Raw genomic sequence first — 26229 nt, 5'->3', positions numbered from 1 at the left:
ATGCATGGTTCTAGTTCAATTGGTAACAAAAAAGGGCATTTTATAGACTTGAAAGCCAGATCAATGATTATTGCAAAAAAAAGCAGGTTAAAATATTTTGCAAAAAAAATAAAATTATTAATGGGTCTTATGGTTGTGGAAGGCTTATATTTAGCCTAGATATAACATCACAAACCCTGAATTCATTAGATTATTGCTGACTGTTTGAAATGCAGTGTATTTTACCTTTTTAATTGTACAACAACGCTTATTTAGAGAACATAAATCTTTTTTAGACATATCGTGAATCGCCCATAAATTAGAAAATAATTGAGATTATTTTTAGGCCATATAGCCCAGTCCTAACAACAATATGACAATGCCCACACCCAAAAGGGCATGAGTAGGCACCCAATACTAATCTTCTTGTCCCTCATTTGTTTGCATTTCTGACCACCACTTGTAGGTCCTCAACCCTGATCTGTTCTTCTCTCTCTGCATCAAATGACTACATCTCCACTCAAAAGCGTCTTGGAGAGAGTACAGAGGTTTCTAATTGTTTCTAATCTTGGTAAAGGCACCATGGCTAGATGCATAATATGCATAGCTGTAATTTGTTTTAATCAACTTAAATCTGAACAAACATTTATGCTCATGTTCATTGAATATTAGGGATATCAACACTATCCCCATGTGTTTCCATGCAAACCAGGCTTACTAGGAGCATACCGGGCTTAATTGAAACAACAGTGATTTATGGTGAAAAAGACAGAATAGCAAATCTACTCATTTAAATATTTGCGGTATAAATATACACTATAGACTGCAATATTATGCAAAGTTAGTATTGATCATATTGAACAATATTTATTCCCGTTCTGTATAGAGGGAGTGATTTTTGTGCTGCTGTACCCTTTAAGCCTACCTGAGAGAAATGTCAAATTTATAAAAATAGCATTATGTATAACAATGTTCATTTAACAGTAAAATAAGACAAAATGCATTTAAAAATGTTACACAACTGTCTAACTTAATAATACAACACCTGATTAGCTTAGAGTAAAAACTTATGTAGATAATAACCAGATGAATTGGTTGAAACATTAAACAGCAGAAAATGTTTATTTTTTATTTGAATCCAAAGATGGAAGTGGGCTTAATGGGTATGCTTATCCTATCCAATCAAGGTGTGTGTGTGTGTGTGTGTGTGTGTGTGTGTGTGTGTGTGTGTGTGTGTGTGTGTGTGTGTGTGTGTGTGTGTGTGTGTGTGTGTGTGTGTGTGTGTGTGTGTGTGTGTGTGTGTGTGTGTTAGACATTTTCTTCCACTTTGACATTAGAGTATTTTGTGTAGATCGTTGAGAAATCCATTTAAATCCCACTTTCTAACACAACAAAATGTGGAAAAAGTCTAGGGATGTTAATGTTTTCTGAAAGCACTGTATATCTAAAAAGTTGAAATTATTTCAAATGCCCATCCCTATTCTGTATTAGCCTGGCTAAACCAGACTGAACCTCACTATTTTTTCACTTGTTCTGGTTTAACCAGCCTGACCGTTTACAGTCAGACCTCACTGTAGTACCTACTGATTTATGTATCAGTACTAACTGATTGTGGCTTTGTGCTGTTCAGGGGAGCCCATGGTCTCGCTGTGTGAGGAGGGAGGACTGCACGGCCCTGCTAAAGTCTGTCACTCTGAGGTGGAGAGTCCTGTGGTCACAGCCATTCAGACTGAGGGAGACTCCACACCAGCCGAGTTTGAAACAGCCAGAAAAGACCCAGTGTCTGTCCCAGACGGGAGAGGACCAGAAACAACCCCCAAACCAGGTGAGTCTAAAAGCAGGAAGTTAAGAGTTAATTGCGTTAACCTGCAGTGGAGAATGGTCTTCTTTGATTGGTTAAATAAGCTGGACTCTCATGTTGGCTGGGTCATTTGCTTGCTTACAATGTGCAAGAATAGTGTATATTAGGCTACATCTTCACCCCTCAGGATCTAGCTCTCATCTAGGTTGCATAGGTGTAAGGATGCACAACCTCTGCTCCCAGTCCTTTTCATGAAATATGATTTCTCTAGAAAGAATGAATAAATGAAGTTCACCATATGGACTGCAGGTGGCAGCAGTCACCTATGAATATAGTCTGTTTCTTTATTGCTTCTGAGTCGTATGAATGGAGCCGATGTTTCTGCTGTAATTTTCATGAATGAGGCTTAATGGATCACAAGCTCTCCCTTCAGTTCCCCTCAGTTCAATTGCAGGATATTCTGAGACACACCACAGTGACAAATTGTAATGAATGAACAAAATTCAGAGTAAATTAATACATAATAAACTCTGATCAGGTGAGGGAAGCGCTACATATAACTGCTCATATTTCAGCTTATGACGGCCCTCTCTCTCTGGGTATGTCCAAAATATCTAACCCCTACGTTTATGTACAGTGCCTTCAGAAAGTATTCATACCCCTTGACTTAATCCACATTTTGCTGTTACAGCCTGAATTCAAAATTGATTAAATAGATTTCTCACCCATCTACACACAATACCCCATAATGACAGTGAAAACATGTTTTTAGAAATGTTTGCAAATTTATTGAAAATGAAATAGTCATCTCATTTACACAAGTATTCACACCCCTGAGTCAGTTTCTTTGAAGCAACTTTGGCAGCGATTACAGCTGTGAGTATTTCTGGGTAAGCCTCTAAGAGCTTTCGACACCTGGATTGTGCAACATTTGCCCAGTTTTATTATTTCCAAATTCTTCAAGCTGTCAAATTGGTGGTTGATCATTGCTAGACTACCATTTTCAGGTCTTGCCATATTTTCAGGTAGATTTAAGTCAAAACAGTAACTCGGCCACTCAGGAACATTCACTGTCTTCTTGGTAAGCAACTCCAGTGTAGATTTGGCCTTGGGTTTTAGGTTATTGTCCTGCTGAAAGGTGAATTTGTCACCCAGTGTCTGTTAGAAAGCAGACTGAATCAGGTTTTCCTCTAGGATTTTGCCTGTGCTTAGCTCTATTTTATTTCTTTTTTGTCCTGAAAAACTCCCCAGTCCTTAACGATTACAAGCATGCATACCCATAACATGATGAAGCCACCACTATGCTTGAAAATATGGAGAGGGGTACTTAGTAATGTTTGGGGCAAATGCAAAACACACCACTTTATATTCAGGACAAAAAGTTAATTGCTTTGCCACATTTTTGCAGTATTACTGAAGTGCCTTGTTGCAAACAGGATGCATGTTTTGGAATATTTGTATTCTGTACAGGCTTCCTTCTTTTCCCTCTGTCAATTCGGTTACTATTGTGGAGTAACTACAATGTTGTTGATCCATCCTCAGTTTTCTCCTATCACAGCCATCCAAAGTGTAATTCATAACTTCACCATGCTCAAAGGGATATTCGATGTCTGCTATTTATTTTTACCATCTACCAATAGGTGCCCTTTGCAAGGCATTGGAAAACCTCCCTGGTCTTTGTGGTTGAATCTGTTTTGAAATTCACTGCTCGACTGAGGGACCTTACAGATAATTAATTGTGTGTGTGGGCTGCAAAGCTGAGGTAGTCGTTAGAAAATCATGTTAAACAGTATTATTGCACACCAAGTCCAAGCAACGTATTATTTGACTTGTTAAGCATTACTCCTGAACTTATTTAGGCTTGCCATAAAAAAGGGGTTGAATTCTTTAATTAATTTGTAACATTTTCTCAAAACATATGTGACCAAAAATATCAACCTAATCCTTTTTAAATTTAGGCTGTAACACAAAAAGTCAAGGGATGTGAATACTTTCTGAAGGCACTGTACATATCTACCTTAATGGTACCTTGTGTATATAGCCAATTTATCGTTACTTATTGTGTATTTATTCCTCATGTTATTATTTTTCTATTATTTCCTCTCTGCATTGTTGGGAAGGGCCCATAAGTAAGAATTTCACTCTAGTCTACACCTGTTGTTTACGAAACGTGACAAATAACATTTTATTTGAAATGGCACCCTATTCCCTATGTACTGCGCTACTTTTGACCAGGGCCCATAGCTCTGGTCAAAATAATTACACTATATATGGAATAGGGTGCCATTTGGAACATACCACAGTCACTCTCACACTCAGTAAAAATAGGCCCACATTCTCGTTCATATACAGTGGGGAAAAAAAGTATTTAGTCAGCCACCAATTGTGCAAGTTCTCCTACTTAAAAAGATGAGAGAGGCCTGTAATTTTCATCATAGGTACACGTCAACTATGACAGACAAATTGAGAAAACAAATTCCAGAAAATCACATTGTAGGATTTTTAATGAATTTATTTGCAAATTATGGTGGAAAATAAGTATTTGGTCACCTACAAACAAGCAAGATTTCTGGCTCTCACAGACCTGTAACTTCTTCTTTAAGAGGCTCTTCTGTCCTCCACTTGTTACCTGTATTAATGGCACCTGTTTGAACTTGTTATCAGTATAAAAGACACCTGTCCACAACCTCAAACAGTCACACTCCAAACTCCACTATGGCCAAGACCAAAGAGCTGTCAAAGGACACCAGAAACAAAATTGTAGACCTGCACCAGGCTGGGAATACTGCATCTGCAATAGGTAAGCAGCTTGGTTTGAAGAAATCAACTGTGGGAGCAAATATTAGGAAATGGAAGACATACAAGACCACTGATAATCTCCCTCGATCTGGGGCTCCACGCAAGATCTCACCTCGTGGGGTCAAAATGATCACAAGAACGGTGAGCAAAAATCCCAGAACCACACGGGGGGACCTAGTGAATGACCTGCAGAGAGCTGGGACCAAAGTAACAAAGCCTACCATCAGTAACACACTACGCCGCCAGGGACTCAAATCATGCAGTGCCAGACGTGTCCCCCTGCTTAAGCCAGTACATGTCCAGGCCCGTCTGAAGTTTGCTAGAGTGTATTTGGATGATCCAGAAGAGGATTGGGAGAATGTCATATGAAACCAAAATAGAACTTTTTGGTAAAAACTCAACTCGTCGTGTTTGGAGGACAAAGAATGCTGAGTTGCATCCAAAGAACACCATACCTACTGTGAAGCATGGGGGTGGAAACATCATGCTTTGGGGCTGTTTTTCTGCAAAGGGACCAGGACGACTGATTCGTGTAAAGGAAAGAATGAATGGGGCCATGTATCGTGAGATTTTGAGTGAAAACCTCCTTCCATCAGCAAGGGCATTGAAGATGAAACGTGGCTGGGTCTTTCAGCATGACAATGATCCCAAACACACCGCCCGGGCAACGAAGGAGTGGCTTCGTAAGAAGCATTTCAAGGTCCTGGAGTGGCCTAGCCAGTCTCCAGATCTCAACCCCATAGAAAATCTTTGGAGGGAGTTGAAAGTCCGTGTTGCCCAGCGACAGCCCCAAAACATCACTGCTCTAGAGGAGATCTGCATGGAGGAATGGGCCAAAATACCAGCAACAGTGTATGAAAACCTTGTGAAGACATACAGAAAACATTTGACCTGTGTCATTGCCAACAAAGGGTATATAACAAAGTATTGAGAAACTTTTGTTATTGACCAAATACTTATTTTCCACCATAATTTGCAAATAAATTCATAAAAAATCCTACAATGTGATTTTCTGGATTTTTTTTACTCATTTTGTCTGTCATAGCTGACGTGTATCTATGATGAAATTTACAGGCCTCTCTCATCTTTTTAAGTGGGAGAACTTGCACAATTGGTGGCTGACTAAATACTTTTTTGCCCCACTGTAAGCCCTTGCATACACAGTGAACCAGGAAAGCCTGGTAGTGTACTGTAAGCCTAGACACAGATATAAGCACAGACAAGGCCAAGGGGGGGCAGGTATGTTCACGACACCTCTGTGTAACGGATACAGTAGAGATGAGGAAGACTTATGCCATGTTCCCCTCCCCCTCTCAGAAAAAGCCCCTACTGGAAGTCCAGCCAGAGCGGAAGCAGGGAGGATTTTGTATGGAGCTCCCCAAAGGAAGTGCCAGGGCTGCTTGTAAAATGGCACCCTATTCCTTTCTTAGTGCACTACTTTTGACCAGGGCCTATAGGGTTCTGATCAAAAAGTAGTGCACTATATAAGGAATAGGGTGCCATTTGGGATGCACCCCAGGTCTTCTCCACCTCCACTCCCTCGTCCCACTGGCCCACCTCTCTGAAACATTTTCCAACATTGGAGAGGACTCACTTCCTCCTCTGTATGATAGGTGCAGTTTGAGGTAGTTCAGATGGAGAGAGGTGCAAAAGTATGTGGGAGGGATGGTGAAGCTGTAATTATTTCGTAACATGGCTCCCTAAAGTTAGGGGTTGCCACTGCTCACTGTAACTTTGTGTGTGTTAGAGAGTGAGCCAGTTCATTCCAGTCTTGATGAGATGTGAAATGGTTAAATGCTACAATGTAATGCTACATTTATTTATATATACAGTGGGGAGAACAAGTATTTGATACACTGACAATTTTGCAGGTTTTCCTACTTACAAAGCATGTAGAGGTCTGTCATTTTTATCATAGGTACACTTCAACTGTGAGAGACGGAATGTAAAACAAAAATCCAGAAAATCACATTGTATGATTTTTAAGTAATGAATTTGCATTTTATTGCATGACATAAGTATTTGATACATCAGAAAAGCAGAACTTAATATTTGGTACAGAAACCTTTGTTTGCAATTACAGAGATCATACGTTTCCTGTAGGTTTTGACCAGGTTTGCACACACTGCAGCAGGGATTTTGGGACACTCCTCCATACAGACTTTCTCCAGATCATTCAGGTTTCGGGGCTGTCGCTGGGCAATACGGACTTTCAGCTCCCTCCAAAGATTTTCTATTGGGTTCAGGTCTGTAGACTGGCTAGGCCACTCCAGGACCTTGAGATGCTTCTTACGGAGCCACTCCTTAGTTGCCCTGGCTGTGTGTTTCGGGTCATTGTCATGCTGGAAGACCCAGCCACGACCCATCTGCAATGCTCTTACTGAAGGAAGGAGGTTGTTGGCCAAGATCTCGCGATACATGGCCCCATCCATCCTCCCCTCAATACGGTGCAGTTGTCCTGTCCCCTTTGCAGAAAAGCATCCCCAAAGAATGATGTTTCCACCTCAATGCATATCGGTTGGGATGGTGTTCTTGGGGTTGTACTCATCCTTCTTCTTCCTCCAAACACGGCGAGTGGAGTTCGGACCAAAAAGCTATATTTTTGTCTCATCAGACCACATGACCTTCTCCCATTCCTCCTCTGGATCATCCAGATGGTCATTGGCAAACTTCAGATGGGCCTGGACATGCGCTGGCTTGAGCAGGGGGACCTTGCGTGCGCTGCAGGATTTTAATCCATGACGGTGTAGTGTGTTACTAATGGTTTTCTTTGAGACTGTGGTCCCAGCTCACTTCAGGTCATTGACCAGGTCCTGCCGTGTAGTTCTGGGCTGATCCCTCACCTTCCTCATGATCATTGATGCCCCACGAGGTGAGATCTTGCATGGAGCCCCAGACTGAGGGTGATTGACCGTCATCTTGAACTTCTTCCATTTTCTAATAATTGCGCCAACAGTTGTTGCCTTCTCACCACGCTGCTTGCCTATTGTCCTGTAGCCCATCCCAGCCTTGTGCAGGTCTACAATTTTATCCCTGATGTCCTTACACAGCTCTCTGGTCTTGGCCATTGTGGAGAGGTTGGAGTCTGTTTGATTGAGCGTGTGGACAGGTGTCTTTTATACAGGTAACAAGTTCAAACAGGTGCAGTTAATACAGGTAATGAGTGGAGAACAGGAGGGCTTCTTAAAGAAAAACTAACAGGTCTGTAAGAGCCGGAATTCTTACTGGTTGGTAGGTGATCAAATACTTATGTCATGTAATAAAATGCAAATGAATTACTTAAAAATCATACAATGTGATTTTCTGGATTTTTGTTTTAGATTCCGTCTCTCACAGTTGAAGTGTACCTATGATAACAATTAGACATCTACATGCTTTGTACGTAGGAAAACCTGCAAAATCGGCAGTGTATCAAATACTTGTTCTCCCCACTGTATATATACAGTTGAAGTCAGAAGTTTACATACACCTTAGCCAAATACATTTAAACTCAGTTTTTCACAATTCCTGACTTTTAATCCTAGTAAAAATTCCCTGTCTTAGGTAAGTTGGGATCACCACTAATTTTAAGAATGTGAAATGTCAGAATAATAGTAGAGAGAATGATTTATTACAGCTTTTATTTCTTTCATCACATTCCCAGTGGATCAGAAGTTTACATGCACTCAATTAGTATTTGGTAGCATTGTCTTTAAACATTTCGGGTAGCGTTCCACAAGATTCCCACAGTAAGTTGGGTGACTTTTGGCCCATTCCTCCTGACAGAGCTGGTGTAACTGAGTCAGGTTTGTAGGCCTCCTTGCTCGCTCACGCTTTTTCAATTCTGCCCACACATTTTCTATAGGATTGAGGTCAGGGCTTTGTGATGGCCACTCCAATACCTTGACTTTGTTGTCCTTAAGCCATTTTGCCACAACTTTGGAAGTATGCTTGGGGTCATTGTCCATTTGGAAGAACCATTTGCGACCAAGCTTTAACTTCCTGACTGATGTCTTGAGATGTTGCTTTAATATATCCACATAAATTTCCTTCCTCATGATGCCATCTATTTTGTGAGGTGCACCAGTCCCTACTGCAGCAAAGCACCCCACAGAATGATGCTGCCACCCCGTGCTTCACGGTTGGGATGGTGTTATTCGGCTTGCAAGCAACCCCCTTTTTTCTCCAAACATAACGATGGTCATTATGGCCAAACAGCTCTATTTTTGTTTCATCAGACCAGACGACATTTCTCCCAAAAGTATGAACTTTGTTCCCATGTGCAGCTGCAAACCGTAGTCTGGCTTTTTTATGGCGGTTTTAGAGCAGTGGCTTCTTCCTTGCTGAGCGACCATTCAGGTTATGTCGATATAGGACTTGTTTTACTATGGCTATAGATACTTTTGTACCTGTTTCCTCCAGCATCTTCACAAGGTCCTTTGCTGTTGTTCTGGGATTGATTTGCACTTTTCGCACCAAAGTACGTTCATCTCTAGGAGACAGAACGCATCTCGTTCCTGAGCGGTATGACGGCTACGTGGTCCCATGGTGTTTATACTTGCGTACTATTGTTTGTACAGATGAACGTGGTACCTTCAGGCGTTTGGAAATTGCTCCCAAGGATGAACCAGACTTGTGGAGGTCTACAATTTTTTTCTGAGGTCTTGGCTGATTTCTTTTGATTTTCCCATGATGTCAAGCAAAGAGGCACTGAGTTTGAAGGTAGGCCTTGAAATACATCCACAGGTACACCTCCAATTGACTCAAATGATGTCAGAAGCTTCTAAAGCCATGACATCATTTTCTGGAATTTTCCAAGCTGTTTAAAGGCACAGTCAACTCAGTGTATGTAAACTTCTGACCCACTGGAATTGTGATACAGTGAATTTATAAGTGAAATAATCTGTCTGTAAACAATTGTTGGTAAAATTACTTGTCATGCACAAAGTAGATGTCCTAACCGACTTGCCAAAACTGTAGGTTGTTAACAAGAAATGTGTGGAGTGGTTGAAAAACGAGTTTTAATGACTCCAACCGAAGTGCATGTAAACTTCCGACTTCAACTGTGTGTATGTATATATATATATATAGTGGTGTGAAAAAGTGTTTGCCCCCTTCCTGATTTCTTATTTGTTTGCATGTTTGTCACACTTAAATGTTTCAGATTATCAAACACATTTTAATATTAGTCAAAGATAACACAAGTAAACACAAAATGCAGTTTTGAAATGAAGGTTGTTATTATTAAGGGAAAACAAAATCCAAATCTACATGGCCCTGTGTGAAAAAGTGTTTGCCCCCCCGTTATAACACAACTCAACTGTGGTTTATCACACCTGAGTTCAATTCCTCTAGCCCCACCGAGGCCTGATTACTGCCACACCTGTTCTCAATCAAGGAATCACTTAAATAGGACCTGCCTGACAAAGTGAAGTAGACCAAAAGATCCTCAAAAGCTAGACATCATGCAGAGATCCAAAGAAATTCAGGAACAAATGAGAAAGAAAGTAATTGAGATCCATCAGTCTGGAAAAGGTTATAAAGCCATTTCTAAAGCTTTGGGACTCCAGCGTACCACAGGGAGAGCCATTATCCACAAATGGCGAAAACATGGAACACTTTTTCACACCACTGTGATATATATATATATATATGTATGTATGTATGTATGTGTGTATATACAGTGGGGGGAAAAAAGTATTTAGTCAGCCACCAATTGTGCAAGTTCTCCCACTTAAAAAGATGAGAGAGGCCTGTAATTTTCATCATAGGTACACGTCAACTATGACAGACAAAATGAGGGGAAAAAAATCCAGAAAATCACATTGTAGGATTTTTAATGAATTTATTTGCAAATTATGGTGGAAAATAAGTATTTGGTCAATAACAAAAGTTTCTCAATACTTTTATATTCCCTTTGTTGGCAATGACACAGGTCAAACATTTTCTGTAAGTCTTCACAAGGTTTTCACACACTGTTGCTGGTATTTTGGGCCATTCCTCCATGCAGATCTCCTCTAGAGCAGTGATGTTTTGGGGCTGTCGCTGGGCAACACGGACTTTCAACTCCCTCCAAAGATTTTCTATGGGGTTGAGATCTGGAGACTGGCTAGGCCACTCCAGGACCTTAATGCTTCTTACGAAGCCACTCCTTCGTTGCCCGGGCGGTGTGTTTGGGATAATTTGTCATGCTGAAAGACCCAGCCACGTTTCATCTTCAATGCCCTTGCTGATGGAAGGAGGTTTTCACTCAAAATCTCACAATACATGGCCCCATTCATTCTTTCTTTTACACGGATCAGTCGTCCTGGTCCCTTTGCAGAAAAACAGCCCCACTGCGCCTCCTGAGTGGCGCAGTGGTCTAAGGCACTGCATCGCAGTGCTAACTGTGCCACTAGAGATCCTGGTTTGAATCCAGGCTCTGTCGCAGCCGGCCGTGACCGGGAGACTCATGGGCGGCGCACAATTGGCCCAGCGTCGTCCAGGGTAGGGTAGGGGAGGGAATGGCCGGCAGGGATGTAGCTCAGTTGATAGAGCATGGCGTTTGCAATGCCAGGGTTGTGGGTTTGATTCCCACGGGGGGCCAGTATAAAACAATTAAATAAAAATATATGTATTCACTAACTGTAAGTCGCTCTAGATAAGAGCGTCTGCTAAATGACTAAAATGTAAATGTTTCCACCCCCATGCTTCACAGTAGGTATGGTGTTCTTTGGATGCAACTCAGCATTCTTTGTCCTCCAAACACGACGAGTTGAGTTTTTACCAAAAAATTCTATTTTGGTTTCATCTGACCATATGACATTCTCCCAATCCTCTTCTGGATCATCCAAATGCACTCTAGCAACATTCAGACGGGCCTGGACATGTACTGGCTTAAGCATGGGGACACGTCTGGCACTGCAGGATTTGAGTCCCTGGCAGCATAGTGTGTTACTGATGGTGGGCTTTATTTCTTTGGTCCCAGCTCTCTGCAGGTCATTCACTAGGTCCCCCCCGTGTGGTTCTGGGATTTTTGCTCACCGTTCTTGTGATCATTTTGACCCCACGGGGTGAGATCTTGCGTGGAGCCCCAGATCGAGGGAGATTATCAGTGGTCTTGTATGTCTTCCATTTCCTAATAATTGCTCCCACAGTTGATTTCTTCAAACCAAGCTGCTTACCTATTGCAGATTCAGATTTCACATTTACATAAGTATTCAGACCCTTTACTGAGTACTTTGTTGAAGCACCTTTGGCAGAGATTACAGCCTTGAGTCTTGGGTATGATGCTACAAGCTTGGTACACCTGTATTTGGGGAGTTTCTCCCATTCTTCTCTCCAGATCCTCTCAAGTTCTGTCAGGTTGGATGGGGAGCGTCACTGCACAGCTATTTTCAGGTCTCTCCAGAGATGTTCGATCGGGTTGAAGTCCAGGCTCTGGCTGGGCCACTCAAGGACATTCAGAGAATTGTCCACGAAGCGTTGTCTTGGTTGTGTGCTTAGGGTCGTTGACCTGTTGGAAGGTTAACTTACGCCCCAGTCTGAGGTCCTGAGCGCTCCGGAGCAGGATTTCATCAAGGATATCTTTGTACTTTGCTCCGTTCATCTTTCCCTCGATCCTGACTAGTTTTCCAGTCCCTGCCACTGAAAAACATCCCCACAGCATGATACTGCCTTCACCATGCTTCACCGTAGGGATGGTGCCAGGTTTCCTCCAGACGTGACGCTTGGCACTCAGGCCAAAAAGTTCAATCTTGGTTTCATCAGACCAGAGAATCTTGTTTCTCATGGTCTGAGAGTCCTTTAGGTGCCTTTTGGCATACCCCAAGCGGGCTGCCGTCCCTTTTACTGAGGATTGGCATTCGTCTGGCCACTCTACCTTAAAGGCCTGATTGGTGGAGTGCTGCAGAGATGGTTGTCCTTCTGGAAAGTTCTCCCATCTCCACAGAGGAACTCTGGAGCTCTGTCAGAGTGACCATCGGGTTCTTGGTCACCTCCCTGACCAAGGCCCTTCTCCCCCGATTGCTCATTTTGGCCAGGCGGCCAGCTCTAGGAAGGGTCTTGGTGGTTCCAAACTTCTTCCATTTAAGAATGATGGCGGCCACTGTGTTCTTGGGGACCTTCAATGCTGCAGAAATGTTTTGGTACCCTTCCCCAGATCTGTGCCTCGACACAATCCTGTCTCGGAGCTCAATTCTTTGACCTCATGGCTTTGTTTTTGCTCTGACATGCACTGTCAACTGTGCGACCTTATACAGACAGGTGTGTGTGCCTTTCCAAATCATGTCCAAATCAAATGAATTTACCACAAGTGGACTCCAAGTTGTAGAAACATCTCAAGGATGATCAATGGAAACAGGATGCACCTGAGCTCAATTTCGAGTCTCATAGCAAAGTGTCTGAATACTTACGTAAATGTGATATTTCAGTTGATTTATTTTCATACATTTGCAAAATTTTCTAAAAAACTGTTTTTGCTTTGTCGTTATGTGGTATTGTGTGTAGATTTGAGATAAAAAAAAAATATTAAAAAAAGATTCATTTTAGAATAAGGGGTAAGTGGGAAAAAGTCAGGGGGTCTGAATACTTTCCGAATGCAGTGTGTGTGTACAAGGGGGTGGAGGTGACAGAGGTTTATTCGGATTCCCATTAGCCTTTGCAGAAGTTGCAGCTACTCTTCCTGGGGTCCACAAAAAAACAAATATGACAAGTCACAAAACACTGGTGTACAAGTACAGTCACCGAAATGTAAAATACAACAGTATACAAACAATAATAAAAACATATTTTTTCTTAGTGTGTTTGTCCTCTCACAGTCGTTCCACGAGTTGTTGAATCTGTTTTGTAAAGGTCATTTTGCTGATTGCATGAGTAATTGTAGATGGGAGTTCCATGCGATCATGGCTCTTTATAAAACTGTGCGTTGCCATGTTTTGGACTTGTACTGTGAAGAGACCCCTGGTTGCATGTCTTGTAGTAGGGTATGTATGGCTGTCTGAGATTAATGTTATTTGATTATACAGACAATCTGGAATGTCACAGTTAATATTTTTCAAAAACTAGAAGAGAAGTAGTTAATCTCTCATCAACCCTAACCAGGAAAGACTGGCATAGGTGTTGTTAGTTCTGTATGTGCAGATAAGGGCAAGGCATGCTGCTCTGTTTTGCTGCACTTGACCATATTACTGGGCAGTAATCAAGATGGGACAAGACCAGAGCCTATTAAAGTACAGTTAATTATTGTATTTATTTTTGTCAAAGGCGGAACATCTTTTTATGACAGACATTCCCCTCCCCATCTTCACAACAACTTTGTCAATATGACTTGACCATAATAATTGACCATCCAATGTTATACCTAAGAGTTTAGCTTCCTCAACTTGCTCAATGGTCACACCCTTTATGTACAACTCCAGTTGAAGTTGAGGCCTTAGAGTGTTTTGAACCAAATACAATGCTTTTAGTTTTAGATGCACAGGTATTTAAGACCAGTTTGTTATTAATCACCCATTTTGATACTGACTGCAACGCCTTATTCAGTGAGCTCATTGGCTTTGGGTGCTGACATGTAGAGTGTGGAACATGCCCTGAGGGACACCGCACTGTACATATCTGATGTTAGAGAAGCTTCCATTGAAGAACACTCTGGGTTCTATTAGATAAATAACTCTCCAACCATGGGATGGCAGGTGATGTAAAGCCATAGCAAGTAATTTTTTTCAATAGCAATTTATGATCAGGTTGTGATGTTAAGGACAGGTTGTTAAACCCCAGTGCTCTCTGCCGCCTACGCCCCTGACATAAATATACATGCCAACACCGCTGCTAGGCTAGAGGCTAGCACAGAGGGATGACGCAGCAACAAAACAACTTATTCTCCTGGGAAACATCAAACTGTGTGTGGATGGTGCGAGAGAGAAAATCAGTCTGTATATCAGTTTTCTAGTGCTTGTATGCTACTTAATGAAAAGTGTGTTTGGATGATGAGGCAGGGCAGGGAGAGTGCTATAGATTTGATGAAGTGTTAACTGCTGGAGTGGGAGAATATGTCCTCCACAGGAACAGATCTGTCAGTTTCTTTACCAAGGCTGCACGCTCTGTCCTCGAGTACCTATTTTGTGTGACTGTGGGAGAGAGTGCCTATCTGTGTGTGTTTTTTGTCTGCTAAAGAGGGGGTAAATGGTCTAGAGACGTGTGCGCACGCATATGCTTGTGCACGCGCAGTGTTTGCGTGGTCAAAGTTTTCTATCAAATGTTCTGCCCACAAATTTTCTATAGAATTGAGGTCAGGGCTTTGTGATGGCCACTCCAATACCTTGACTTTGTTGTCCTTAAGCCATTTTGCCACAACTTTGGAAGTATGCTTGGGGTCATTGTCCATTTGGAAGACCCATTTGCGACCAAGCTTGAACTTCCTGACTGATGTATTGAGATGTTGCTTCAATATATCCACATAGTTTTTCTTCCTCATGATGCCATCTATTTTGTGAAGAGCACCATTCCCTCCTGCAGCAAAGCACCCCCACAGCATGATGCTGCCACCCCCGTGCTTCACGGTTGGGATGGTGTTCTTCGGCTTGCAAGCATCCCCCTTTTTTCCTCCAAACATAACGATGGTCATTATTTTTGTTTAATCAGACCAGAGGACATTTCTCCAAAAAGTACGATCTTTGTCCCCATGTGCAGTTGCAAACCGTAGTCTGGCTTTTATGGTGGTTTTGGAGCAGTGGCTTCTTCCTTGCTGAGCGGCCTTTCAGGTTATGTCGATATAGGACTAGTTTTACTGTGGATATAGATACTTTTGTACCTGTTTCCTCCAGCATCTTCACAAGGTCCTTTGCTGTTGTTCTGGGATTGATTTGCACTTTTCGCACCAAAGTACGTTCAACTCTAGGAGACAGAACGCGTCTCCTTCCTGAGCGGTACGACGGCTGCGTGGTTCCATGGTGTTTATACTTGTGGACTTTTATTTGTACAGATGAACGTGGTACCTTCAGGCGTTTTGAAATTGCTCCCAAGGATGTGGATGTCTACTATCTTTTTTCTGAGGTCTTGGCTGATTTCTTTAGATTTTCCCAAGATGTCAAGCAAAGAGGCACTGAGTTTGAAGGTAGGCCTTGAAAAACATCCACAGGTACACCTCCAATTGACTCAAATGATGTCAATTAGCCTATCAGAAGCTTCTAAAGCCATGACATCATTTTCTGGAATTTTCCAAGCTGTTTAAAGGCACAGTCAACTTAGTGTATGTAAACTTCTTACCCACTGGAATAGTGATACTGTGAATTATAAGTGAAATAATCTGTCTGTAAACAATTGTTGGAAATATTACTTGTCATGCACAAAGTAGATGTCCTAACCGACTTGCCAAAGCTGTAGTTTGTTAACAATACATTTGTGAAGTGGTTGAAAGACGAGTTTTAATGACTCCAACCTAAGTGTATGTAAACTTCCGACTTCAACTGTATTTAGGAAAAGTCAAGGACAGCTTTACTGGTTCTCGTTTTATGTCTTAATACTAGAACCGTCATAGGCCAATGGCCACTGTTTTTTGATTTTGTAAATTTCCCTGACTTTTCTTAAATGTTTGTATTTTACACTGCTCATTTGTCAGAATTTTGAAATCACAAACAGAAAAGTATTTAGAGCATTTTTACCTGTCTTTTCACACCTATTCTTAACTTAACCCACCAAGACAATGTGCTGTAGGACGTTGGTACCCAGCCAGGCGCTAATGCATCACTCTCTCCTCACTGAATGAATGACAAATGGATGATTGGGCGATAATTATGCACCTTACTTAAATTGAATTTGGAACCACCAAAACTCTTCCTAGAGCTGGCTGCCCAGCCAAACTGAGCAATCGGGGGAGAAGGGCCTTAATCAGGGAACCCGATGGTCACTCTGACAGAGCTCCAGAGTTCCTCTGTGGAGATGGAAAAACCTTCTGGAAGGACAACCATCTCTGCAGCACTCCACCAATCGGGCCTTTATGGTAGAGTGGCCAGACGGAAGCCACTCCTCAGTAAAAGGCACATGACAGCCCGCTTGGAGTTTGCCAAAAGGCACCTAAAGGACTCTCAGACCATGAGAAACAAGATTATCTTGTCTGAGGAAACCAAGATTGAACTCTTTGGCCTGACAGCCAATCATCACGTCTGGAGGAAACCTGGCACCATTCCTATGGTGAAGCATGGTGGTGGAAGCATCACGCTGATGTTTTTCAGCGGCAGGGACTGGGAGACTAGTCAGGATCGAAGGAAAAATGAACGGAGCAAAGTACAGAGAGATCCTTGATGAAAACCTGCTCCAGTGCGCTCAGGACCTCATACTGGGGAGAAGGTTCACCTTCCAACAGGAAGATGACCCTAAGCACACAGCCAAGACAATGCAGCAGTGACTTCGGGACAAGTCTCTGAATGTCCTTGAGTGGCCCAGCCAGAGCCCGGACTTGAAACCGATCTAACATCTCTGGAGAGACCTGAAAATAGCTGTTCAGCGACGCTCCCCATCCAACCTGACAGAGCTTGAGAGGATCTGCATAGAAGAATGGAAGAAACTCCCCAGATACAGGTGTGCCAAGCTTGTAGCGTCATACCCAAGAAGACTGGAGGCTGTAATCGATGCCAAAGGTGCTTCAACAAAGTTGAGTACATTTACATTTTCGTCATTTACCAGACGCTCTTATCCAGAGCGACTTACAAATTGGTGCATTCACCTTATAGACAGTGGGACAACCACTTTACTATATATATATATATATATATACAGTGAGGGAAAAAAGTATTTGATCCCCTGCTGATTTTGTACGTTTGCCCACTGACAAAGACATGATCAGTCTATAATTTTAGTGGTAGGTTTATTTGAACAGTGAGTGACAGAATAACAACAACAAAAATCCAGAAAAACGCATGTCGAAAATGTTATGACTTGATTTGTATTTTAATGAGGGAAATAAGTATTTGACCCCCTCTCAATCAGAAAGATTTCTGGCTCCCAGGTGTCTTTTATACAGGTAACGAGCTGAGATTAGGAGCACACTCTTAAAGGGAGTACTCCTAATCTCAGCTTGTTACCTGTATAAAAGACACCTGTCCACAGAAGCAATCAATCAATCAGATTCCAAACTCTCCACCATGGCCAAGACCAAAGAGCTCTCCAAGGATGTCAGGGACAAGATTGTAGACCTACACAAGGCTGGAATGGGCTACAAGACAATCGCCAAGCAGCTTGATGAGAAGGTGACAACAGTTGGTGCGATTATTCGCAAATTGAAGAAACACAAAAGACCTGTCAATCTCCCTCGGGCCTGGGGCTCCTTGCAAGATCTCACCTCGTGGAGTTGCAATGATCATGAGAACGGTGAGGAATCAGCCCAGAACTACACGGGTGGATCTTGTCAATGATCTCAAGGCAGTTGGGACCATAGTCACCAAGAAAACAATTGGTAACACACTACGCCGTGAAGGACTGAAATCCTGCAGCGCCCGCAAGGACCCCCTGCTCAAAAAAGCACATATACAGGCCCGTCTGAAGTTTGCCAATGAACATCTGAATGATTCAGAGGAGAACTGGGTGGAAGTGTTGTGGTCAGATGAGACCAAAATCGAGCTCTTTGCCATCAACTCAACTCGCCGTGTTTTGGAGGAGGAGGAATGCTGCCTATGACCCCAAGAACACCATCCCCACCGTCAAACATGGAGGTGGAAACATTATGCTTTGGGGGTGTTTTTCTGCTAAGGGGACAGGACAACTTAACCCCATCAAAGGGACGATGGACGGGGCCATGTACCGTCAAATCTTGGGTGAGAACCTCCTTCCCTCAGCCAGGGCATTGAAAATGGGTCGTGGATGGGTATTCCAGCATGACAATGACCCAAAACACACGGCCAAGACAACAAAGGAGTGGCTCAAGACGAAGCACATTAAGGTCCTGGAGTGGCCTAGCCAGTCTCCAGACCTTAATCCCATAGAAAATCTGTGGAGGGAGCTGAAGGTTCGAGTTGCCAACCGTCAGCCTCGAAACCTTAATGACTTGGAGAAGATCTGCAAAGAGCAGTGGAACAAAATCCCTCCTGAGATGTGTGCAAACCTGGTGGCCAACTACAAGAAACGTCTGACCTCTGTGATTGGCCACAAGGGTTTTGCCACCAAGTACTAAGTCATGTTTTGCAGAGGGGTCAAATACTTATTTCCCTCATTAAAATGCAAATCAATTTATAACATTTTTTACATGCATTTTTCTGGATTTTTTTGTTGTTATTCTGTCTCTCACTGTTACATTTACATTTTACATTTTAGTCATTTAGCAGACACTCTTATCCAGAGCGACTTACAGGAGCAATTAGGGTTAAGTGCCTTGCTCAAGGGCACATTTACGTCATTTAGCAGACGCTCTTATCCAGAGCGACTTACAAATTGGTGCATTCACCCTATAGCCAGTGGGATAACCACTTTCCATTTGTATTTTTTGGGGGGGTAGAAGGATTACTTTATCCTATCCCAGGTATTCCTTAAAGAGGTGGGGTTTCAAATGTCTCCGGAAGGTGGTGAGTGACTCCGCTGTCCTGGCGTCGTGAGGGAGCTTGTTCCACCATTGGGGTGCCAGAGCAGCGAACAGTTTTGACTGGGCTGAGCGTGAACTATGCTTCCGCAGAGGAAGGGGAGCCAGCAGGCCAGAGGTGGATGAACGCAATGCCCTCGTTTGGGTGTAGGGACTGATCAGAGCCTGAAGGTACAGAGGTGCCGTTCCCCTCACTGCTCCATAGGCAAGCACCATGTTCTTGTAACGGATGCGAGCTTCAACTGGAAGCCAGTGGAGTGTGCGGAGGAGGGGGGTGACGTGAGAGAACTTGGGAAGGTTGAACACCAGACGGGCTGCGGCATTCTGGATGAGTTGTAGGGGTTTAATGGCACAGGCAGGGAGCCCAGCCAACAGCGAGTTGCAGTAATCCAGACGGGAGATGACAAGTGCCTGGATTAGGACGTGTGCCGCTTCCTGTGTAAGGCAGGGTCGTACTCTCCGAATGTTGTAGAGCATGAACCTGCAGGATCGGGTCACCGCCTTGATGTTAGCGAAGAACGACAGGGTGTTGTCCAGGGTCACGCCAAGGCTCTTCGCACTCTGGGAGGAGGACACAACGGAGTTGTCAACCGTGATGGCGAGATCATGGAACGGGCAGTCCTTCCCGGGAGGAAGAGCAGCTCCGTCTTGCCAGGGGTTCAGCTTGAGGTGGTGATCCGTCATCCATACTGATATGTCCGCCAGACATGCAGAGATGCGATTCGCCACCTGGTTATCAGAAGGGGGAAAGGAGAAGATTAGTTGTGTATCGTCAGCGTAGCAATGATAGGAGAGGCCATGTGAGGATATGACAGAGCCAAGTGACTTGGTGTATAGGGGAGAAAAGGAGAGGGCCTAGAACTGAGCCCTGGGGGACACCAGTGGTGAGAGCACGTGGTGCGGAGACCGCTTCTCGCCACGCCACTTGGTAGGAGCGACCGGTCAGGTAGGACGCAATCCAGGAGTGAGCCGCGCCGGAGATGCCCAGCTCGGAGAGGGTGGAGAGGAGGATCTGATGGTTCACAGTATCAAAGGCAGCAGACAGGTCTAGAAGGACAAGAGCAGAGGAGAGAGAGTTAGCTTTAGCAGTGCGGAGAGCCTCCGTGACACAGAGAAGAGCAGTCTCAGTTGAATGACCAGTCCTGAAACCTGACTGGTTTGGATCAAGAAGGTCATTCTGAGAGAGATAGCAAGAGAGTTGGCTAAAGACGGCACGCTCAATAGTTTTGGAAAGAAAAGAAAGAAGGGATACTGGTCTGTAGTTGTTGACATCAGTGGGATCGAGTGTTGGTTTTTTGAGAAGGGGTGCAACTCTCGCTCTCTTGAAGACGGAAGGGACATAGCCAGCGGTCAAGGATGAGTTGATCAGCGAGGTGAGGTAGGGGAGAAGGTCACCGGAGATGGTCTGGAGAAGAGAGGAGGGATGGGGTCAAGCGGGCAGGTTGTTGGGCGGCCTGCAGTCACTAGTCGCAAGATTTTATCTGGAGAGAGAGGGGAGAAAGAAGTCAAAGCATAGGGTAGGGCAGTGTGAGCAGGACCAGCAGTGTCATTAGACTTAACAAACGAGGATCGGATGTCGTCAACCTTCTTTTCAAAGTGGTTGACGAAGTCATCCACAGAGAGGGAGGGGGGGGAGGATTCAGCAGTGAGGAGAATGTGGCAAAGAGCTTCCTAGGGTTAGAGGCAGATGCTTGGAATTTAGAGTGGTAGAAAGTGGCCTTACCAGCAGAAACAGATGAAGAAAATGTAGAGAGGAGGGAGTGAAAAGATGCCAGGTCGGCAGGGAGTTTAGTTTTCTTCCATTTCCGCTCAGCTGCCCGGAGCTCTGTTCTGTGAGCTCGCAATGAGTCGTCAAGCCACGGAGCTGGAGGGGAGGACTGAGCCGGCCGGGAGGATAGGGGACACAGGGAGTCAAAGGATGCAGAAAGGGAGGAGAGGAGGGTTGAGGAGGCAGAATCAGTCTACCATTAAAATTATAGACTGATCATGTCTTTGTCAGTGGGCAAACGTACAAAATCAGCAGAGGATCAAATACTTTTTTCCCTCACTGTATATACAGTGGGGAAAAAAAGTATTTAGTCAGCCACCAATTGTGCAAGTTCTCCCACTTAAAAAGATGAGAGGCCTGTAATTTTCATCATAGGTACACGTCAACTATGACCGACAAATTGAGAAAAACAAATCCAGAAAATCACATTGTAGGATTTTTTATGAATTTATTTGCAAATTATGGTGGAAAATGAGTATTTGGTCACCTACAAACAAGCAAGATTTCTGGCTCTCACAGACCTGTAACTTCTTCTTTAAGAGGCTCCTCTGTCCTCCACTCGTTACCTGTATTAATGGCACCTGTTTGAACTTGTTATCAGTATAAAAGACACCTGTCCACAACCTCAAACAGTCACACTCCAAACACCACTATGGCCAAGACCAAAGAGCTGTCAAAGGACACCAGAAACAAAATTGTAGACCTGCACCAGGCTGGGAAGACTGAATCTGCAATAGGTAAGCAGCTTGGTTTTAAGAAATCAACTGTGGGAGCAATTATTAGGAAATGGAAGACATACAAGACCACTGATAATCTCCCTCGATCTGGGGCTCCACGCAAGATCTCACCCCGTGGGGGTCAAAATGATCACAAGAACGGTGAGCAAAAATCCCAGAACCACACGGGGGGGACCTAGTGAATGAACTGCAGAGAGCTGGGACCAAAGTAACAAAGCCTACCATCAGTAACACACCACGCCGCCAGGGACTCAAATCCTGCAGTGCCAGACGTGTCCCCCTGCTTAAGCCAGTACATGTCCAGGCCCGTCTGAAGTTTGCTAGAGTGCATTTGGATGATCCAGAAGAGGATTGGGAGAATGTCATATGGTCAGATGAAACCAAAATAGAACTTTTTTGGTAAAAACTCAACTCGTCGTGTTTGGAGGACAAAGAATGCTGAGTTGCATCCAAAGAACACCATACCTACTGTGAAGGATGGGGGTGGAAACATCATGCTTTGGGGCTGTTTTTCTGCAAAGGGACCAGGACGACTGATCCGTGTAAAGGAAAGAATGAATGGGGCCATGTATCGTGAGATTTTGAGTGAAAACCTCCTTCCATCAGCAAGGGCATTGAAGATGAAACGTGGCTGGGTCTTTCAGCATGACAATGATCCCAAACACACCGCAACAGGGCAACAAACACAGGGCAACGAAGGAGTGGCTTCGTAAGAAGCATTTCAAGGTCCTGGAGTGGCCTAGCCAGTTTCCAGATCTCAACCCCATAGAAAATCTTTGGAGGGAGTTGAAAGTCTGTGTTCCCAGCGACAGCCCCAAAACATCACTGCTCTAGAGGAGATCTGCATGGAGGAATGGGCCAAAATACCAGCAAGTGTGTGAAAACCTTGTGAAGACTTAAAGAAAACGTTTGACCTGTGTCATTGCCAACAAAGGGTATATAACAAATTATTGAGAAACTTTTTTGTTATTGACCAAATACTTATTTTCCACCATAATTTGCAAATACATTCATTAAAAATCCTACAATGTGATTTTCTGGATTTTTTTTCTGTCATAGTTGACGTGTACCTATGATGAAAATTACAGGCCTCTCATCTTTTTAAGTGGGAGAACTTGCACAATTGGTGGCTGACTAAATACTTTCCCCCCCCCACTGTGTATGTATATGTGTGTGTATATATATATATATGTGTATATATATATATATATATATATATATATATAATTTTTATTTTATTTTTTTGTTGCGGGAGGGGAGGGTAGAAGGATTACTTTTATCCTATCCTAGGTATTTCTTATAGAGGTGGGGTTTCAAATGTCACCGGAAGGTGGTGAGTTACTCCGCTGTCCTGGCGTCGTGAGGGAGCTTGTTCCACCATTGGGGTGCTAGAGCAGTGAACAGTTTTGACTGGGCTGAGCGGGAACTGTGCTTCCGCGGAGGTAGGGGGGCCAGCAGGCCAAAGGTGGATGAACGCAATGCCCTCGTTTGGGTTTAGGGACTGATCAGAGCCTGAAGGTACGGAGGTGCCGTTCCCCGCACAGCTCTCTAGGCAAGCACCATAGTCTTGTAGCAGATGCGGGTTTCAACTGGAAGCCAGTGGAGTGTGCGGAGGAGCGGGGTGACGTGAGAGAACTTGGGAAGGTTGAACACCAGACGGGCTGCAGCGTTCTGGATGAGTTGTAGGGGTTTAATGGCACAGGCAGGGAGCCCAGCCAACAGCGAGTTGCAGTAATCCAGACGGGAGATGACAAGTGCCTGGATAAGGACCTGTGCCGCTTCCTGTGTAAGGTAGGGTCGTACTCTGCGAATGTTGTAGAGCATGAACCTACAGGATCGTGTCACCGCTTTGATGTTAGCGACAGGGTGTTGTCCAGGGTCACGCCAAGGTTCTTTGCACTCTGGGAGGAGGACACAATGGAGTTGTCAACCGTAATCTGTGCAGGGTCTGAATACTTACGTAAATAAGGTATTCGTTTTGTAATTTTTAATACGTTTGCAAAAATATATAATCTGTTTTCGCTTGGTCATAACTCTGGAGCTCTGTCAGAGTGACCATCGGGTTCTTGGTGTAGATTTGATGAGGAGAAAAAAAAGTAATAATCAATTTTAGAGTAAGGCTGTAACGTAACAAAATGTGGAAAAAGTCAAGGTGTCTGAATACTTTCCGAATGCGCTGTAGTATCAGAAAGCGCATATTCTGCTGTTTCTATTACAATTACTGTTATGATGAGTTTCTCCTGTATCAAGTAATTCAGGATGCAAGAGAATAGTTAAACACTTAGATGGAGAGTTGATACATGTATTTAATATTACGGTTCCGGGTTCAACATGACAAGCTGCACGTGAGTGGCCTATTGTCATTTAGACTCCCCAACGGATTCAACATAGCAAGATACACTTGGGTTGCATCTCACTATTCGAATGAATTACATAGAAAACCTCTCAGTTTATATACTGCTTTGCAAGCTAATTCCATCCAACAGTTGCCAACCATTATTGAGTGTCACTCCTAACCACACTAGTATCACCCTATATGGTATCGTTTTGCAACCTAGTCAGGATATTCCATCACGTAATCCTAAGATTAGCACCAGTGGCCCCCCATTCTTCTTTGCACGCATACCTTCTGGCACCCACCAGTGACAGAAATAAATACATGGAATGTCCTCCTCCTCAAAATCCTATGCAACACAATATCAAAGACATTAACAAATCCTGTGTAAAGATGTCATATCAATTACCTTTGTCAAATAACACTCATAATTCTAGAGGTGCAGCTCTATGTCAAATTTTCACTTTTTCCAAGAATATCCATGCTGTCCATGCATTCAGCACATGACCATTCCCACGGCAGCCCTGCTCTGGCTACTAAGCAAAAACTTTGAATGTAAACGTAACATTTTTAAATATGCTATTTATTTATGCAATTCATCCTTTGCAATTGTTCATACACTGGTGCTTTTGTTTAAGAATACAGCAAATAATGTCATCTGTGCACCTGGCTGATTATATTAAATTTTTTGTTTCTACTTTGTCAAAAGAAGCTGTAACTGGACTTTATTCATTACTATAACTCCATTACTAATCGATTCTACAAATAAAGGTGATCAAATTAATTACACTGTTTTTATTGTAAGGGAAAGAAAATAGGCAAATAGGCCTACATTTTTTTTCTAGGAATTTGTAGAATTAAACAAAAAACATGCTTTGTCTATCTAAACAAATAACACTTTTTTTGTGATATATTTCCACAAATATTTCTTCATGGAATGAATCCTTTAAAATTGTTAATGCACTATTTATCAAGCGTTGGTGCTTATGTTTGCTGCACCTTGAGGGGTTGATATGCATCTGATGCATATGCTAATTGTGACGCCCGGCAACGTTCTCTAGCGGGTACTTATAGGCTAAAAGGCCAGGCGGTTCTAGTGCTAAGTGCCATTTTTCCCTTAACTTTATACTTAAGAAACGTACAAAAAGTTGCTATTCCTCAATGAAGTTCTTGAAAATCTTCTGAAGTTTCTTCCTAAGAAAATAGGTAAGAATTTAGATTCTTCAAAAATTAAGTTTCTCGGAAATGTTCTAAATTCCAAGATGGCTAAATCCTTGTCTTAAACTGACAGAAGTGAGACAATAAGCTAATGAAAGCAATTGAACATGTTTAGTTGACTCACAAACTTCATCTGAAAGTTTCAGTATTGATTGTTTTAAATCCAAGTATATTTGTTAGATCAGTGATCTCAGTAAGAAATATGCTAACGTGATTGCCCTTGCTAGCTAGATGGCTAGCTAGCTCATAGCTTAGCAGCAATCATTATCTTAAAAAGATAGTTAAGAAGTTCATAAGAAAATCTTAAATTCTTAAATGTTTGAGGAATTGCACTTACAAATGATCTTTTAATTTAACATTTTTAATATTTTATTCTAAGCGTAGGTTTTTGCATGAAGTGTTTTGTGAATCTGGGCCCATGTCGTGATCAATTATATATTATTTTTATTAAAACATTGGTACGACAAAATCATGTGATGGTGCCACCAACTGAAAAAATTGGAAGCTGTGAAAAGTGTCGAACTCTGCTGTGTGTTTGGATCAGTCAAACAGTGTTCAGTCTGAACAGAGGCCAGAACTGACATGTGACCGCTCCATCTTGCCCTGACTGTGTTTTAGTTTATACTTATTTGGAGGGAAACCATTTGACCGCGCTGTCACTCCTGCTCTCTGTTTGTCTCCTGCTCGGAAACGTTCTCTCTTTAGTCACATTTTAAAGACTAACAGGAAATGGAGAGAATGTGAGGATATACAAGGGAAGGAGGTAATACTCTCTCCTCAGTCCTCTGACTGAGATGCATCACTCTACCCACATATACATATTACCTCAACTAGCCGGTGCCCCCGCACATTGACTCTGCAATGGTACCCCCCTGTATATATAGCCTCCCTACTGTTATTTTATTTTACTTCTGCTCTTTTTTTTCTCAACACTTTTTTTGTTGTTTTATTTTTACTTTTTTTGTTAAAAATAAATGCACTGTTGGTTAAGGGCTGTAAGTAAGCATTTCACTGTAATGTCTGCACCTGTTGTATTCGGCGCATGTGACCAATAAAATTTGATTTGAT

General features: G+C 43.0%; 1 protein-coding gene across 1 annotated transcript in view; it reads left to right on the top strand.

The window, feature by feature from the left end:
• The window catches only part of LOC121553342 (arginyl-tRNA--protein transferase 1-like), a 166814-nt gene that overhangs the window by 23611 nt on the left and 116974 nt on the right, over positions 1 to 26229 (top strand). The window contains exon 5 of the mRNA XM_041866380.2: positions 1610 to 1804. Within this exon, the coding sequence (XP_041722314.1) occupies positions 1610 to 1804 (195 nt within the window). The remainder of the gene's footprint in view (positions 1 to 1609; positions 1805 to 26229) is intronic.

Source organism: Coregonus clupeaformis, chromosome 37 (genome assembly GCF_020615455.1).
Source record: "Coregonus clupeaformis isolate EN_2021a chromosome 37, ASM2061545v1, whole genome shotgun sequence".
Taxonomy (NCBI): Eukaryota; Metazoa; Chordata; class Actinopteri; order Salmoniformes; family Salmonidae; genus Coregonus; species Coregonus clupeaformis.
The sequence above is the reverse complement of the archived record's forward strand: the minus strand, read 5'-3'. Positions and strand labels throughout refer to the sequence as shown.